This window comes from Panthera pardus, unplaced genomic scaffold, assembly GCF_024362965.1.
Source record: "Panthera pardus isolate Hobbes unplaced genomic scaffold, ASM2436296v1 HiC_scaffold_12, whole genome shotgun sequence".
NCBI classification, from domain to species: Eukaryota; Metazoa; Chordata; class Mammalia; order Carnivora; family Felidae; genus Panthera; species Panthera pardus.
The window spans coordinates 105,345,702-105,365,139 of NW_026526677.1; the positions used below are offsets into that span (position 1 = coordinate 105,345,702).

The 19,438-nt window shown below is 38.3% G+C and overlaps 1 protein-coding gene across 1 annotated transcript in view; it reads right to left on the reverse strand.

Moving 5' to 3' along the window:
* Positions 1–19,438, reverse strand: part of SIK2 (salt inducible kinase 2) — a 123,121-nt gene that overhangs the window by 84,626 nt on the left and 19,057 nt on the right. The window contains 1 exon segment of the mRNA XM_019469204.2: positions 17,061–17,124. Within this exon segment, the coding sequence (XP_019324749.2) occupies positions 17,061–17,124 (64 nt within the window).

A 19,438-nucleotide genomic window follows, 5' to 3' on the forward strand; every position in this document is an offset into this window, starting at 1 on the left:
CCAGAGCTCAGAACAGGCTGATAATTACTCAAATCTCCACTAGCCAAAGTGGAAAGTTCTCACTGATCATTCAAGGCATTCAGTAGAGATCTTAGAAGGATCACACCTCAGCAGTGAGGCTAACCTATCCCTAGTGTTAAAGGTTATATTCTCACACCAACCCTAACAACACTTGAAAGGATCAAATACCTAACTGTAAGTAACTTAACAGTCTACTAAAGCTCAACACTCTTGAAAGGAAAACAAAATCCAGACTTGACGAGGTAAAGTTCACAGTGTCCAGGATCCAATCAAAAAAAAAGTATTAGGCATACCAAGAAGCAGGAAAATGTAACCTATTAAACAGGAGAGAAACAGACAATAGAAACAGATTGAGAAGCGACGGAATTAGCAGAGAATAACATAAAAGTTATTATGCTTATGTTCAAGTATTTAAAAAAGAACATGGTGATGAGAAGAAAGTATCGAGATAAATGTGTATGTTCAATATCTTCCCAGAAATAAGGGAATACATCACATTTAAGAAAAATAGGAAATGGGAGAAAGAACCGATTAGAGAACATAAAAACCAAAAAATCTGTTGAAATACAAACCTCATTTGACTTGAGAAGCCTGAAGCCTCGGCAATGGAAAACACTTTAAATCAACATGATTCACCCAGCAGAATCCACCAAGAATTTCGGACCCGATGGTACAAGGAACTCTGAAAGTTGGCGTTTCGTGAAGCTAAAATAAGGGTGATCAGGTGAAGGTGTTTTAAGAAGCAATTCAATCCTCAGATCTCACCTCTCATTGTATGTAACTGGAGGAGGGCCCTGACTTCTACTCCAATAGAAACCTAGAGGCTTAGTCTCTTGACGAGGCTTGATTTCAGTTTCTCTCTAGAAATACAGGGTTTCTTAACTTAAGGACCAGGCACTGTTGAGAACAGGGATACCACGCTGAAAACCGGGGGACTGAGTAAACATATGCGTACTAGATACCAACATGCCTCAGCCTTCCTTACCTCTGAAGCCAAAAATATGGCACTCTGGCCCCTTTAATTTCTGGGTAGAAAACTGGAAGAATACTCTCTCAAAACTCTATCTAGTCAAGAATAAAGGTACAAAAATTGACAATCTCTAGTAAAAAAACACAGTCAGGTCACTCCTATGGTAACACTCGCAGCTGACATTCTACCCACTGGCTTAGTTTCCAGTCATCTTCTTAGCTCCTCACTCAACTACAAACTCACAACCAAATTATGTCTGGAAGCCATCTACAAAAACCTCCTAACATAAAACATATAGCTCAAAACATCCATAACAGAAAAAAAAAAAAAATCAACTTGGAAGAAAAAGGAGACTATATAAAGAAAATATAATGAAGTTATTGTTCTCAGCTAAGACATTGTAGAAACATCAAGAAATAGGTGTTAGTAAAAGTTTTTTAAATGTTTGTTTATTTTTGAGAGCGAGAGAGAGAGAGACAGACAGAGTGCCAGCAGGGGAGGGGCAGACAGAAAGGGAGACATACAATCCAAAGCAGGCTCCAGGCTCTGAGTTGTCAGCACAGAGCCCAAAGCAGGGCTCGAACTCATGAACCACATCGTGACCTGAGCTGAAGTCGGATCCTTAACCAAATGAGCCACCCAGGCATCCCGAAATAGGTGTTATGTTAAAAGGAACAAGCAGAGAACAAAATAAACTCCCAGATATTAAAAATATGATAGCAAAAGAAAAGCTGGAATAAAAAGTTTATGAAATCTCCCAGAAAGCAGAGCAAAAATATAAAGACATGGAAAAGAAGAGGAGGAAAAAAAAAATTACAGGGCCAGGCCAGGAGAGGCAATATCTGAATAACAGGCATTCATGACAAAGAAGACAAAATTAGAGAGGGGAACATCAGCTAAGTAATTCAAGGCAATTTCCTGGAACCCAAGGGTATGAGTTTCCAGATTAAAAGGGCCCACCAATAATAGCCCAGCAGCATGCAGCAAAGCAGACCCACACCAAGGCTCTGTGTGAAATTTCACCGTGAAATTTCAGAACCCTGGGGACAAAGAGAAGATCGTACAAGCTCGGAGACAGAAAACAATAATTTACAACAAAGGATCAGGATTCAGATCACTTGAAGCTTTTCAAAAGCAATCCTGGAAACTACAAGACAATGGCATAATGTCTTCGTTATTCTGAAGGGAAATTATTTCCAACTTAAAATCCTATTCCAAGATAAACTAGTAAGTATTTTGGAGACATGCTAGATCTCAAGACATACAGGCCTCAAGAAATTTACTCTAATACATCCTTTTTTTGCAGGTTTCTGCTCACACATGTATCACAGAGGCTTTCTCTGGCCACCTTTTCAAAAAAGAACTCATCTTCACCCCCATCCTGGCTTCCCTATCTTCCTCACCTTCTCTAAAACACTGACGTAGTACATTTTGTTTTAATCTCCCCAACCTGAAACACTTTTACTAAGTATCAACTCCAAGAAGGCAAGGACTACACGTTTACTGATGTGTTGAGCACCAAGAACTGTGTCTCATATACAAATGACTCTCAATAAAAAATGTATTGCTTCGATAAAAATAAACTTTTTTTTTTTTTTTTTACAAAAGTAGACAATGGAGTAATAGCAAAGACTATCTATTCATGTATGAAGATAAAATGCAAGCATTTTCAGAAATACAAGGTCTCAGAGGTCTCACCCAGAGACCTCTTACTGCAAGCAGAAAAGAATATTGTCCAAAATGGGAAAAAAAAAAGCCATTCCCTATGTGGACTATAATTTTCCCATTTTATTCTAAGTAGGAAATCTTTCTTACCACTTTAATTAGCAGATAAAATCTACCTCTGGTTCTCCCCTTTCACAAACAAAGAAATAGCTTTCTCTGAATTAATTCGATCTTATTGAAATTCCTTAATAGAATGATTCTCTTAATAGAAATTCATCCTAAAAGAAACAGAAAACACAGACTGCCAAAAGCCTCACATTAATAGAATTCAGCTGGGTATGGTTATGGCCAAGATCAGAATAGCTGATGCTTCTCTCTCTCCCATCACTGTAGCCTAGCTGCAGCTGCCAGACATGGGAGAAGCTCGCTGCTCGCAGCACAGAATGTCAGCTTTGAACCATAACTAAAGGCAGGCTGCCAATAATCAGCAGGAGATAGCTGAAATTAAAATAGAAGTTAAGAGGAAAACTGGACTGCTTTTCAGAAACTTGTCTATTCAATTAAGGCCTGTTATGCTTATATTTCCAAACATACGAAGCCTAAAAACAATTTATTTAATCATCTCTGACAAATCCATTTCATTCATCACATGTCCAGAAACTAAACTTTGTTTCCTGAGATTTACAGACAGCAGTTTCTCAGACCTGGAAAATCGACTGTGAACTCTTGTTGTGCAGCGGCCAAGTCACTTCTTCCTTTCTTTTAAATCCCCGGCACTATTCACAGTATCAAGCACACAGTACTTAATAAACTCGAACAGTCCCCTCATTTTCAGAAAACATCGAGGTTTAGAAATGCTATATGGTTTGCTCCAGGATGTTTACACTAAAAGTTAGATCAAGGACTAGCAAACAGACCTCACTCTGGACTTTTCTTTTAACGTCTGAACCAATTTAAACAGAGGTTGAGGGGGAGAGCAATGACAACTTGTTGAATCATGAATCATGCTGGCTCTTTCATGCAGTTATTAGTCTCCCTTAGAAGTGAGCTAGAAAGGTTTACAAATAATCACTTAGACCTGACCTCTTTAAAGGTATCTATGCTATATGTGTCTAACAAAAAATTCAAAAAGAAAGATCCTAAATTTTATACCCAAGGACAGCTTAATTTTACCGGCATGATTCAATGTTTCTATACCCCTTCTGAAGTATACACCAATTTACCTCTTTCTACATTGACATCTCCCATCCCCACACATGTGAAAGCAACAGTCACCTGTACATCTACACAGATTATGTTCACCTAGTGGAGCTCATAAAGCAGGTCACAGGATGGGACTGGAAAGGTAGACAGGGGCTGCATCACCACATCCATTCTATGCTAACTTTTGATTTTATACTGAAGGCAATGGGGAACCACAGGAATATTTTAAGCAGAAAACTACAAGGATCAAATCTGCATTTTAAAAAGACCATTCTGACAGCAACACGCAAGATGGATGAAAAGAAAGACAAATCTTGAGGCAAAGAGACCTGAGGCTGCTCAAGTAATTCAAGTGAATTCAAGTCATTCAATTTCTCAAGCGAGAAATTATGAGAAGTTATCCAAACTTAAGCAATAATAGAAGACACTGGAGAAGTGGTGACAGATTTAGGCAGTTCTGCAACCGGGACCCAGGCTAATAATTTTAAAACTTAGAGTCATACTAGCGTTATCAAGTGGGTAAAACCTTCAAAGCTTATTTAAACTCATAAAGAAAGGCAAATGAACAACTTCTCTAAAATTGCCTTCATGCTGTTAAGATAGTGACAGAAAGCCACAAAAATTGTCCCTTAGGTTCTCTGAGTAACCAAGTGTCTAAAGGTATTATGCCTAAAACAAAGCTCCTATTCAGTCACCACAGCCAGCATCCTAGTATGTTACCATTGAAAGGGCAAGACAGGAAATGAATCAATAAACCTCAGGCACATGCTTGGCCTGGAAAGACACAGCAAGCGTATCAAGGAGCAGAAATCTGAAAACAAAGGCCCTGGGTAATTTAATTACCAGGCCGGAATCTGCTGACTACCGGTTTAATTGTTTGAACAGTGCCCAAACTGTCTGACAAGGTGACCACCCTATGATTTTTGCACCGTTTACTGCATGTGACCACCCAGACAAATATGAGAAATAGTTCTAAAGAACGCAGGAATCTTGAATAACTTTCATTAATCACACCTATGATTCCGAAGGAAAAATTTTTAAAGAGTCAAATCTTTTTATAAATAACTCAAGGCTCTTTTTAGCAAATTCAATTACCACTACATCCTCCATGCTGTCAGGTCAAGAAAATCGTATCCTTCAGAGATGAGCACAACTGCTATAGAAGAACTGGGTAACAAAAATTACTCAGAACAAATTTATATGCTCTTATTTACCATTATAAATAACTCTGAAAATGTTATTTTAGGGAGGTGTGGGAGTTGGAAGAGAGAATGTTAACTGCAGGGTGGTAACTAGAGGAAGCCAATTTTCTCCCTTGATTCAGTTAGTATTTCCTCATTCATGTTTATCTCCTGAAGAGTAAACCAACAGAAAACTCCTTTCAGAAACTGAACAAAGAAGCACCTCTGACCGCCTAACCTGGCAGTGTGCTTCTCCTGCCTTCACCGAATAAATAAGGTGTATAAGGCCAAAGTAGACTGTTACATTCAACATTCATTCAACAGGTATTTAAGTTTATGTGGTGTCGAATACTCAGCTCTGAAACTAGTAGAGATAAAAAGATACACACACTTTAAATAATAATGAAAGGTAACATATAAATTCTAAAATGAGTTATACAGGAGAAAGAACTATAATGGTCTCATAAGAGAAAATCAATGTAGACAAAATTAACTGAGAAAGACTTTATTGAAGATGTGGAACTTTAGCTAGGCCTTTATAAAAGGCAAAATCTGAATATGTAAAGAACAAAGGGCTTTCTAAGGCTCCAGATCCACATGAACGTAGATTTGGAAATTTACACATTTCTATTTGGAGAACCACTATGGAAATCAGCCATATAGATTTTTTGGTCAATAGGTTAGATTGGGTAAGAAGGCCACTGGATGGTTTCCAAAGTACTGGAGATGGGGGCTCAAAGGCTTCCAATTTTCATGATAGATAAAAAAGAACAGTTATATCCACTAAAGCGGACAAAACCATTACATACTTTGCCTGGTTTTTGAGTTTTAATGACATTACATTTAATGGTATCTATCATAATTCAATTCAATCAACTGACACGCTTAAGGGGATAAAGGGAGGGCAGAGAATCCTTAAGGCAGAAGGAACAGTAACATGCAAAGTCACTAGGACAGAAGAAGCTTAAGTTCAAAGAACTTGAAGAGGACACACAACCAGTTAGTGCAGAGGAGTTGATAAAAGCTCTAGCTCTGAACTCAGATTTCGGCTTCGAGCTCTGGTTATGCCACTTTTCTTGCTTGCTCTGTGAGGTAGGCAAACTGCTCAACTGTCTCCTGTACTGTAAAACAGGGATATCAACAGTCCCTATCTTATAAGGTTTTCAGAGGACGAAATGACGACAGAATGTGTATGGGACTTAGCACAAGGTCTAGCACATGTAAGTGTTCAAGAAATGATAATCCTTATGATTTTTAAAGCCAGGGTGTGTGGAGTGTAATCACGCTTGCTGGCCTTGATAAGAATCCTGGGCTTTATTCCAAAAACAATGTAAGTCCTGCAAAGTTTTAACAGTTTTAATTGAATTTTTGTTTTAAAAAGATGCCTTACTTTGTATCTCTAATAAGAAACCCCAAAGGAAAAATGTACTGTAGAATTTACTACCAAGAAAAGTTCTGCTTTGAGGAATAGGTATCTTTCTTTCTCTTAGATAAACTTCTGTAAATGACTGTATCTCTCTTTCACTTTGAGAGCCAGACAGCTTAGGGCCAAATGTGAAGTTCTTGGGCCCTACTGCCTGCATATTTGTGTTTCCTCCTCCTACCTCCCACGAGTGCTTTCTACTCTTACATAACATTTTCTGATTCGTTATTAGTAGTAGTATTAGTATTTAGAGACAGAGAGCATGGACATGAGCAGGGGAGAGGGGCAGAGAGAGAGAGAGAATGTGAAGCAGGCTCCACACTCAGCACGGAGCCCAAAGGAGGACTTGATCTCACGACTGTGAGGTCACGACCCGAGCCAAAATCAAGAGGTGGACGCTTAACCAACTGAGCCACTCAGGGGCCCTTCAGTTCTTTATCCTTGTTTATATTTTAGAATGATTGTTTTTGTATTATTTTCCTTTAAAGCTATTTCAACTGTTTACAGCATGAGGTGCAATCTAATTAATTAAACCAAAAACAAAGGGCATAAACAGCATAACCTCATGATGCATGAATCATGAGGCATTCCCAGCATGCTACCTAAATCACTCTTTTGGTGTAAACCTAGTCAGATGGAGCAAGAAAACCAGATGGCACAGGAAACCTCTCTCTATGCAAAGAAAGAGCAGATGAGGAGCGTGCAAAGACCTAAGGCCTTTCCGGAATTAGCAGGACACAGTTGGGGCAACCAGTGCCAAGAGCAGAAGAGAACTGGAAAGTGGCAGGCTGCTGAGAAGTTAAGTACTGGTTCAAGGTTAGAGGTTTTGTTTTTGCATATGAATGTTTTTTCCCAAAAGAACTTCACCCTCTTCATTTTGGTGGTTCCACTGTCCTATTCTCTTAGCTCATGAGACCCCTTGGTTGCTTCACTTATCTCCCTCCTGAACTTGGACCTCCTAGTCAGCCATTTCAACCGTGACCTCTCTGGCCACAGCAATGCCTACATGGATTTGACCTTCTGTCATTGCAATCCCTAACCTGGCTCCTTCTTATTGTCTACTTTTTCTCCTGCTGGGTTGGAAAGCACTGATGACTGTGAGTCTACCGTGAACTCCCTCACTGCTGATTACTGATGCTTTTATTCATCCCTTGAATATCATATGAGCACCACCAGCTGCTCTAAACCTTTCCCCACGCTGCAGTGTCTGACATACTGCTCTTTCCCTGACTTTTCATCTGCTACATTACATAATGAATTCAATCTATATTAACCAACTCCTCTTGCTTCTATTTCATCCCAAAGCTACATCCTCAGTCATGTCCTCAGCACAAACTCTAATTCTCACTGGGACTGCACCTATGCACTACTTTCTCAGAGAAGGAGGAATTCCTCTCGTCTGAGCTAACCTTCCCTCTGTGCTTCTGATCCCATTACCTCCTGTCTACCCTGGGGTCTTGTTCCACCAACCATTCCTTCTTTCCTGCCTATATTCTTTTCTAGCTTCTTCACACCAAGACCACTACCACAAACAAAACCATGACATGGTACTGAATTCTATAGACTCTAATTATCCCTCAAATCTGTCCTTCTCTCCTCCCTTCTACCTTCAAGACCTCAAAAATAAATTTTTAGACCTTTCTTCCTCTCCTCACTATCCAGGCATCTATAAATTCTTGAAATCTGGCTTTATTTCCCCATTTATTGAAAATCACTCTCTTCCAAGTCACTGGTGATCTGACGACGACCAAATACACACCCCCTTCACTCTAGGCTCTCTCCCCTTTGTCTAATCAGGACAGAAACTGTCCTTACTTCCCAAGACGCTCCTCTGCTTCACCAATCCCACTTCTCCCAACTGCCTTTTAAAGAAGTCGTCATCAAAACTCACATCTTATTCTTAGCCTTCTTCTAAGATCTCATTATTAATTACAGCTTCACTCAATCATGTCTATGCAGATAATTCTCAAACCAGAAGTAGTAAGAGTATAGGGTGGAGATTTATGTGCATAAATGTGATGAGTAAAGCTGTATAACCACCACTCAAATCAATAATTTACCATCACCCAAGACAGTTCCCTCTTGCCACTGGTCAATTCTCCCCCCTTCCCCATAAACAGTAAAGAGACCACCACCTTCCAATTTCTATTACTATGTATTTGTGTTGCCTCTTCTAGAGCTTGATGTAAAGGTAACCAACTGTACGGATATGCTCTTTTGCATCTAGCTTCTTCCACTCAGCACCATGTGTGTAAACTTTATTCACACTGGTGCATGTGGAAAGTAGTTCATTCCTTTCTACTGCTGCGCTGTCTGTCTTCCTTTCTATTGCTTTACCACAATTTGTTTGGGATACATTCTCCTGCTGCTGGACATTTGGGTTGTTCCCACTTGAGAAAAAGTAGCTATGATAATTCTTGTACAAGTTATTTTACAGACATTTGTTTTCATTTTCCTTGGGCAAATACTTAGGAATGGAATTGCTGGGTAAGAGGTAGACGTACATTTAACTTGATAAGAAACTGAAAAACGGTTCTCTCAAGAACATGGTTGTACCATGTTACACTCCCACCCGCAGTATATGCGAATACTCGTTGCTTCAAATCCTTATTGGCATTTAGTAGTATTATCAGCCTTTTAAATTTTAACCGTTCTAGTTGACATGTAATGTTATCTCATTATAGTCTTTAATTTCTCTGATGACTAATAAGGTTGAATGATTTTTCATGTGCTTATTATTTGACCATTCATATATCTTCTTTTGTAAAGTGTCTGGTTCCAGTCTTTTGCCAATTGTTAAACTGGGTGGTTGGTTTTTTTTTTTTTACTGTTGAATTTAACTTCTCTTTTGAATGGGGTTTGCTTTCATATCTTCAATGGCCAAAAGGTCACATCAAACTAAATGTCCTGGTGTTATCTCCAACAGCACCTTTAAAGTCTAATTTGTAATTTTTTAGTTGGGAACCAGACCTCTCTATTGCTGTCAACCACATCACAGATATTCTTCAATTGTGTTTGCTTTAAATCCTAACTCTTGAGGTTCTCCTCTTGACAGCCAGTCAATAAGAACTCTCGAGAAGTGGTAAATTATTAACATATAGGCTCTGGGATTGCAAGGGTCAAATCCAGACCCCACCACTTACTGGCTGTGTGACTTTGGACTGTGAGTCTTTCAGTGCCTAACTTCCAAGGTTTTTGTGATATTTAAATACATAAATCATATAAAGTACTTTAAATAGTACCCAACAAAAAGGGAGTACTCAATAAATACTACTTGTTATTTTCAGAATCAGAAACGCCTTTTACTTAAAATCTTATCTCATGATTCCAACAAATAACATTTTATTTTCTTTTATTTTTTAAAGTTTATTTATTTGTTTTATTTATTAAAGTTTATTTATTTATTTAGAGAGAGATATAGACAGTGCAAGTGGGGAGGGGCAGAGAGAGAATCCCAAACAGGCTCCATGCTGCTAGCACAGGGCCCAACATAGGGCTCAAACCCACAAAACCGTGAGATCATGACCTGAGCCAAAACCAAGAGTGAGATGCTTAACCGAATGAGCAACCAGGTGCCCCCCAACAAATAACATTTTAATCTAAGCATTTAGCCTCTGACCTCTAGACAATTAAAACAGTCTATTAAATGGTCTCTTTCCTTCTCCTCTAATTCAGACCATGCATCCTTGCTGGATTTATCTTCCTTAAAAAAGTCCTTACACACATCACCACCTTTTGGTTCTCAGACGCCCACTCCAAGAAATAATCTGAACCCTTTATCTGAACACTCAAGGTCTCTCACAACTGGTCTTTACATACACCTCTCAAAGATATACCTCCTACATATAGGACTATGGAAAGAATTCAAAAAGTATTCAAAAGATTATGCCTACAATAGAAAAAGTCAGCAGCAGCAATAAACATATTTTACTTAGGAAAAAGGAGGTAAATCTAATCAGCTAAGAGAAGTGAAAGTGGTTGCCTCTGATGAAGGGAAATGGGGGTGGGGTGGAGGATGGGGAACTTATCTTATTTCTAACAAATGCTGCAGAATTATTTGACTTCTTACAGGGTACATTTTTAACTTTTTAAAAAATAAAATTTGGAAGAGAAAAATACAGACCAAGAGAGATGAAAAACAAAAACAAAAACAAAGGAAGACTTGTTTATCAACTGAAGTGGACAGCATAATGTGTCAGTTACTAAGGGTAATCCATAGACTTACGAAAGGAATAGTTGGGCACATCCATTTACCTAGTGCAGATACCCTATTTGTAGATGGAAGAGTATGGATTTTATCCAAAAAGCAATGGGAAGTGAAGGTAACTGAACACAGAGGTAATATAATAAGAACAGTATCTAGGGAAGATTAAACAGGAATTATATCAGAAATGCACTTGACTGGAAAAGAAATAGGGAGCGGTAAAACATGAGGTCTTCATAACTGAGACATGAGGTGATGAAAGCCCAGATTAGGGTGATGACTGTGGAAACAGAAGGATTTAATTTCAAGTCACTTTTTCAAGAACACAGGGTATGATTTGCTGGCCAACTAAATACGAAACTAAGGTAATTAAAAAAAAAAAAAAAAAAAAAAAAAAAAAAAGGAACACAACACCCTCTAACATAAAGTATGCACTAAAGGAATACTTATAAAGTGTAAAGAGTATGTCCAAGGTTGTAAACATTAAAGATAAACTTTCATGTATAGTTCTTAATATATAGTTTAATACTACTTATGTGGTTTTTTTTTCATCTAAGCCTCCAATTGATTTAAGACATTTCTGGCTCAGAATTCACTTAAAATCTTATACATATTTGGGGAGCCTGAGTGGCAAGTCGGTTAAGCATCTGACTCTTGATTTCGGTTCAGGTCATGGTCTTACTAAAGTTTCATGAGATTGAGCCCATGTCGGGCTCTGCACTGACAGGGTGGAGCCTGCATGGGATTCTCTCTCTCCCTCTTTCTCTGCCTCTCCCCCTGCTCGCATGTGCATGCTCTCTCTCTCTTTCAAAATAAGTAAACATTAAAAACAATCTTATACCTATTTTTCACTACTTGATTAACGTTCCATGAACTGCATTTTTCACTTGTGTTTTCCTTCCTCACGGGCTTCATGTCCGAAACTGGCTGTCAGTCTCTTCTTTGCTTGCACCTACCTGAAGCTACAGTTTACTCTGTCTTTTTGTCCCCATTTACCCTAGATATTTTATATTAAAAATAAACTATACACATTGAACAATCCCAAAATTACATTTCAATTTCTATAAAAACAATGTGATCCAAACCTTTACCATCAAAAGTCTTGGCAAGAAAGAACAATTCAGAATATTCCCTTTTCACAGAAATGACATCTGACGTGTAATAGCCATTTCTAGTTGACTCATAAAACTACACCTTCAAGCTTTAAAACTATTCCATTGGGTAAAGACTTAACCTCTTGACCCCACTGCTCTTCTCAACTACTTCCTCATTTCTAGTCTCCCTTTTTGAAGGAGAAATCTTTCTAACAGCCATCTCTTCTGGTTTCTCCATTTTTCTTCTATTTGCTGTTAAAGCCCTGCAATGTAGCTTTTGACCCACCCACTCCACCAAAACTGCTCTTACCAACTGCCAGATACAATGGTCAACTATCATTCTTCACCTTTCTTGATCTGACATAGACAGTCATTCACACCACCCTCCTGAGAACACTTCCTTCACTTCCTGGTTCCTTGGTAACCAGGACACTGCATTCTCCTGTCTCTTTTGCTGGCTCCTCCTATTTTCCCAGTCTTTAAATGTTTGAGGGCCTTAGGAATATGACATGGGTCGTTTCTCCAATCATAGTCACTATTTAGGTGGTCTCTACCTAGCAAGAAATCCTACTGATTCTTCTTGCAAAACATACCGTGGATCTGACCCATAGCACTACGTGTATTGCCACTACCCTGCTGAGCCATCGTCATCTCTCGCTTGGACTACTGGAACAGCCTGGTCTGTTTCTACTCTCGCTCACTACAATCCATTCCGAGCACAACAGCCAGAGTGGTGCTTTTAAAATGTCAAATTAGGAGCGCCTGGATGGCTCAGTTGGTTAAGTGTCCAACTTCAGCTCAGGTCATGATCTTGCGATTTGTCACTTCAAGCCCCACAATGGGCTCTGCACTGGCAGTGCAGAGCCTGTGTGGGATTCTGGCTCTCTCCTTTCTCTCTGCACCTCCCCCTCTCACATTTTTTTCTCTCAAGATAAATAAACTTGAAAAAAAAAAGTAAAATTAGATGCAATCACTTCTTTGCTCAATCCCCTCTAATGGTTCCCTAATTCTTTCAAGGTTAAGAGCCAAAGTCCTTATAATGGCCTACAAAGCCCCTATAGTGCACCACTCCTGCTTCCCATTTGCCCTTCTGATCTCATCTCCTACTACTATTCTTCCTCCCTGCTCACTCTTATTCTTCTCTCTTGCTTGCCTATCTCTAGCCAGACAGGCCTCCCCACTATTCCTTGAATATACCAAGCACACTGCTGCCTCAGGACCCTTGCATTTGGTCTCTGCTCTCCCTGGAACACACTCTTTCCCCATATCTACCTGACTGTAGTTTCTGGTCTCTGCTCAAATGTCAGTGTGGCCTTCCCTGATCACTCTATTTAACACTGCAATCAACTTCCCTACTCCCCAACGCCCCTTCCTTGTTTTCCTTGTTTTACTATTTCCATAACACTTACCACCATCTAATATGCTATACATTCTACTTAATTTATCTCTCCCCACACTAGAATGTAAAGTTCATAAGAGGGATTTTTGTCTGTTTTCTTCATTGTGGTATTCCTACCAGGTAGAACAGTATGTAACACACGGTTGGTTTTTGGTAAAGATTTCTTGAAAGACTGACTAAACTGAATAGATGAGCCAATATAAGACAGAGTAAGACAGAAATAAAAAGGAAAAGAACAGAAGACAGAAAAAAGGAAAAGAACAAGAAGAGAAGGAATGGAAGAAACTTGTCTTCCTTTTAAAATAGCTAAACTTAAAGATAATTTTGACAGGATTGGAGATTTCTGCTTTCATTCAAGATGGAGGAACAAGGACTGGATGTACCGAGACAATCCCCACAACAAATAAAAGACAAAGATATATGAGACACTGGTTTATAGCACACTAAACATCAGGCAAAGAAGAGTGATCCCTGAGGGGCAGAAAATAAGTGAGGTGAGACCTACAAATACCCTCAACTATGGCTTAAAAGAGGGTCTAGGCCACAGGGTAGGGAGGAGAACCTGAGGCAGCACCCAGCAGAGTCCCTGAGCAAGGAGACAGACCTGAGAGTCTCAGGAGAACGAGGTGAATGGAGGTAACCAAACACAGAGTACCAAAGAAGAGAGTACACACACTGAGGAGCCCACAGCTTTGATCTGTGAGCATCCTGGAGAGAAGACATGGCACATGCATGTGAGAAAACTACCAAAACCCAGAAAAAGAACCATCTGTGAGGATTAGAGAGAACAGTGTCTGGTACCAGGAATGCTGCCTATTCCTACTGACCAGGCTAAAAAAAACACCCCAAGTCCATGGGACATCGGATAGAGGACTCCAAAGTGGGAAATAACAATGCCTAGAGTGAGCACTGCTCCAATCATAAAAGGAAGATTCAGATGACATAAATTATTTCCTAGTAACTTAACTGTGTCCCAGATCAAAGCTAAAGAAGAGGGATAGGAATACAAAGACATATGGCAACCAGTAAGGTAAAAGTGACAATGTCTGACATAATCAAAGACTACCAGGCAGGTAAAGAACTGGGAAAATCTGATCAAAACTGGGAAGAAACATTAACCATTCACAACAGATTCAGCACTGACAGAGACAGGAGAATTAGAAGACATGGACATTACAAGTTACTAAAACTATACTCCAGATGTTAAAAAAAGACAACTAAAGACATGGTAGATCTAAAAAAGAAAAAAAACACAAGGCCTTAGTCAAGCTTACAGAGCAGGAAACTGCCACGTGTGAGATGAAAAATACAATGGATGAGAGTGACGGCAAATTAGACATCGTGGAAGATTCGATGACTTCAAGACCCGGAAAGAGCAACTATCCAAAATGAAACAAAGAAATTTTTTTTACAAAGCCTTTACAAAGGAATTTACAAAACAAAGGCAAACAAAGGAATTTTTTTAAAAACAGAAAAAACATCATCAGTGAGCTGTAGCCTACAGCTGTAGGCTGTATACAGCCTAACAGATGTATAATTGGAGTCTCTAAAGAGAAGGAAACAGAGGTGGCTCAGAAAAACTGGTCAAGAATGTAATGACTGAAACTTTTCTGAATTTGGTGAAAGCTGTACATTCACAGATCCAGGAAGTTCAATGAACAGAAGCATGAAGAAAACCACACAAAGGCATATCACAACCAAATTGTTGAAACCTGTAATGAACAGAAAAAACTGGAAAAGCAGCCAGAGAACAGAGGCACATCACACACAGAGGAATAAAGAAAAAGACACAGCAGGTTTCTTGTCAGAAATGATGCACATGAGAACACAGTGGAGCAACATCTTTCAAGTACTGAAAGAGAAAAACCCAAGCTAGAAATATATACCCAATACAAATATCTTGCAAAAACAGACAAAGACTTTAGACATACAAAAACAAAGATTTCATCAGCAACAGACCTGCATTACAAGAAATGCCAAAGAAAATCCTTCCAACAGAAGACAAATGACACCAGATCAAGGTATGTATCTACACAAAGAATTGAAAATGAAAATGTGCATCTCTATAGAGGGATGTAGCAATGATGAGTCCACTAGGAAATATGTGAGATTCAAAAAAAATTTTTTTAAATCTTTATTCATTTTTGAGAGAGACAGACAGAGCGTGAGCAGGGGAGGAACAGAGAGAGAAGGAGACACAGAATTCGAAGCAGGCTCCAGGCTCTGAGCTGTCAGCACAGAGCCCGACGCGGGGCTCGAACCCACAAACTGCAAGATCATGACCTGAGCCAAAGCTGGACGCTAAACCGACTGAGCCACCCAGGCGCCCCGGAAATATGTAAGATTTTAAAAGACAATACCGAAATCTCTTTAAAACATAACTGACTTTTTAAAGAAAAGTAACAACACTGTATTTTGTGTTTTATAAAATAAGGGATAAATAAAATGTCTGAGAAGAACATAAGGCCAGGAGATAGAAAATAAAAGTACAGTACATTAAGGCTCATACCATATGTGAGGTGGCAAGTCATTACTTGAAGGTAGACTGTAAGTTAAAGACTTGTACGTAAATGTTCAGAGCAATTCATGTTTAACAGCCAAAACCAGAAACCAACCCACGTGTCTATTAACTCATGAATGGATACACTGGGATATATTTATACAATAGAAAGCTATTTCTAAACTACTTAGCAATAAAAAGAAATGATATGTTGATATACACAACAAAGTGGATGAATCTTAAAATAATTACACTGAGCGAAAGATGCCAGACAAAAAAGCGTATACTGATTGGCCACATTTATATAAAACTCAAGGAAGACAGAAACTAACATACAGTGACACAAAACAGATCAGCAGTTGCTTGGTGGTGAGGTGGGCCAAGAGAAATTATAGAGGGGCACAAAGGAACTTAGGGAATTACGGGTATCTTGGCTGTGGTGATGTGTGTGTGTGTGTGTGTGTGTGTGTGTGTATGTTATGTGCGTGAAAACTTATTAAATTGTACATGTTAAATATATGCAATTTATTGTAGGTAAATAATTCCTCACAAAGGCTGTTTAAAAACCATTTTGGATTTAAATGGGCAGGTCAGGGGCGCCTGGGTGGCTCGGTCAGTTAAGCATCTGACTTAGGCTCAGGTCATGATCTCATGGTTTGTGGGTTCAAGTCCCACATAGGGCTCTGTGCTGACAGCTCAGAGCCTGGAGTCTGCTTCGGATTCTGTGCCTCCTTCTATCTCTGTTCCTCCCCCGCTTGCACTCAGTCTCTCAAAACTAAATAAACACTAAAAAAAATATTTGTAATTTTTCAAGGGTTAGAATGGATCATAAAACACAATTAATCAAATACTCTCTTAACAGAGATAAAGCAACCAAGTCCCAGAGAGGTGTAGTGACTGGCCCAGGGTCTTAGAGCTACAGTTGGGAGCTTTCTAAACCGTATGATCCACAACAGCAGGAACCATGTTATTTAGGTCACCACTATATCCTCTATACCTAAAACAATGCTGGGACGCAGTAGGAACTCAGTAAGTATTTGTTGACTAATTTTGCCCCTGGAAGGAAAGGTAAAAAATGAAGATAAAAGGAAACATAAAAGGAAAGAAAATCCCCCTTGCAATATGAATCCAAGTTTCCTCTTGTCTGTGATTCTCCCTTCTCTCTCATGCAGATGACAAAATTAAGCAACAGCTTTAAAACAATAAACATCATGAATACAAGAGAATAAGTTATATTCCATATCTTTGTCATACTGAATATTTTATTGTATTCTAATCCTTAAAAGGTTCTAGTTACCAACTCTTAAACGAGCAGGAAAATTAACAGAAAATACTACATTCGTGAAGATTAGTGACATATTCAAATTAAGAACAAATTTAGAGAACAGTGAAGTGCTTACCAAAAATCTCTCCATTTTTGGCATATTCTGTCACAAGGTACAACATATTTTTGGTCTCCATTACCTATTGATAAATAATTCCATATTAGTCTGACAGGAAAGGATTTTAATTCTATTCTAATTCAACATTCTATGGAGTTACTAAATAAAACTACTAGTAAGAGTACCCAAGTTACGAATAATTCAGGAGGTGGCAAAGTTTACATGACTAACGGTATCTTTATGCTAACTCTTCTGTGAAAAATCTAGGTTCTTTCTTTTCCAGGTTTGGCCCATGGATCAGAGGAAGCGGCACTGCCCAGGCACCTGTTAGAAATGCAGCATCTCAGGCCCCACCCCAGACCTACTGACACAGAATTCCCATTTTAACAAATTTTTTAAACAGAAAATGTGATTGTTACACACGTTCAAGTTTAAGAAATATTAATATAGATAGAAGGAGCTTTGAAGATCAATTTTTTATCACCTCACAGACTTTTCTAGCCTTGTGCTATCTGGTAGACTCTGATTGAGGAATAATAAAATAGAGCTCAGTTTATCTGGCCTATATCCTAAATAATCTGGCACAATAGGATGTTTCTCCTACTGTAGTGCCATACTGTTATAAACTACTGTTATTTTAAAAACAATGTTCAAAAGTTTCTTCATAACTTCACTGCTGTACAGTTTTATTTAAATTAGTTTTTCTAGGTTGGAAAAGGAAGCGTGTCAGTGTCATTGACTTGCTATTTCAAACTATAATGAGCCAAAAGGAAATGAATTGATAAGTTCAAAATGAGTGAATTTTAGATTTTCTGTAACACTATCTTTTAATGTACTGGCACAAGCTAACAGTGAAAATTTAACTGCCATCTACTCAAAGGCTGAAGACTAATTTTGCTCTAACATGTAGGTTTAGGACTATTCCCAATCAGGCCAGAAAAGAGCTATCTACAATTTGCATCTAAATAAGCCAAATAGTAAGTCAATTTAACTGATTATTTAGCTCAAATAAAGATGGAATTGTGTGAAACTTGGTAGTTGTAGCCTCAGTTTAGCTTATGGTTCATCAGACTTCTAAGGCTGTGATTAGTTTCTTATAAGTATTCTCTTTAGGAATTAAAAAAAAAAAAAAAAATTAAAGGGAGAAATACTGTGATGTAAATATGACCTAAGGCGCCATGTGCAGTTTTAGAACTTTGGGAATTGTTTTGAGTGGCACATCATAGTCTGTCATTCTAATGGTAACACTAATGGTCTCCACGTCTCCACACCTTTTTAATTGCAAATCTCTATCAATAACCAATTGTCTAGCCAGACACATATGTACATAGGCACGTACATGTAAATATATACACGTACCTGCGTATGTTTATATGAACATAAAGAGACACAAATTACATACTTGTGCTGTATAATTGTATAAACACATTATATACACGATCAAGTGCACACAAGAAGATAAATACAAAAAATACACATAGTTAGACGTTCTGGTATTTTCTTATGCCCCAGGGACACTTGTGCTAACCCATGTGAGTATACACAGTGGTGGGCCAGTATTAGCTCTCTGTAGGGGGGAAAATAAAATGGCCCTGACTTGTGAACAGCTTCCTGTGGTATAAATACTCCCACCATTGCCAATTTTGGGCTACTAACATGATATTAATTGACTCACAAAACTTCTGAAAATGTTATAGATATCACAAGCCAGTACAGGCTGAGGACAGCAATACCACTGGGTGCACACATCACACCAGGGAGACACAAGTCATAGGCTAGCATAGTGTAACATTTTAGCTTAAAAATAGTTTTCCAATATAAAAATTCTACATATTAACAAATAGAAATGTTAAAAAAATGTTTTGTATTACATTGTCATTCTTCAACATGAATTACTCTTTAAAAATCGGAGAAAATCTTCCTTTTAAAAAACACAGCTTATACTTTAAATGGGTATAGTTATTTTACAAAATTATATCTCAATAAAGTTGATTTTTTTAAAAAAAATGGCTCATTTACTTTATCTGACAAAATAACCCAAACAAAATATACGACTTGGTTCTAAGTATTACCAAGTATGCCACTAGGTAATATGCTATTTTAACCTTTGTATTTCAAAAAACATAAAGTGTTTTTTTTTTTAAATAAGCAAAACTGCCATATCCCCATTAATGGTTCCACCACCAAAAGACAACAGGCTTAAGTATCAGAAAAGCAAAACTACAAACTTTTGAATTAAATACCTTACAGTCTGAGAGACAACTTAAAATTAAGCTACTAGTTTACTTCCTAGTTTTTTATTAAAATACAGAAAATGGGTGTACCCAGCTTAATGAAACCATAGAATCATCTTTTTTTTTAATAGAGTGAAAAAACTCACACAAAAGAGAAAAATG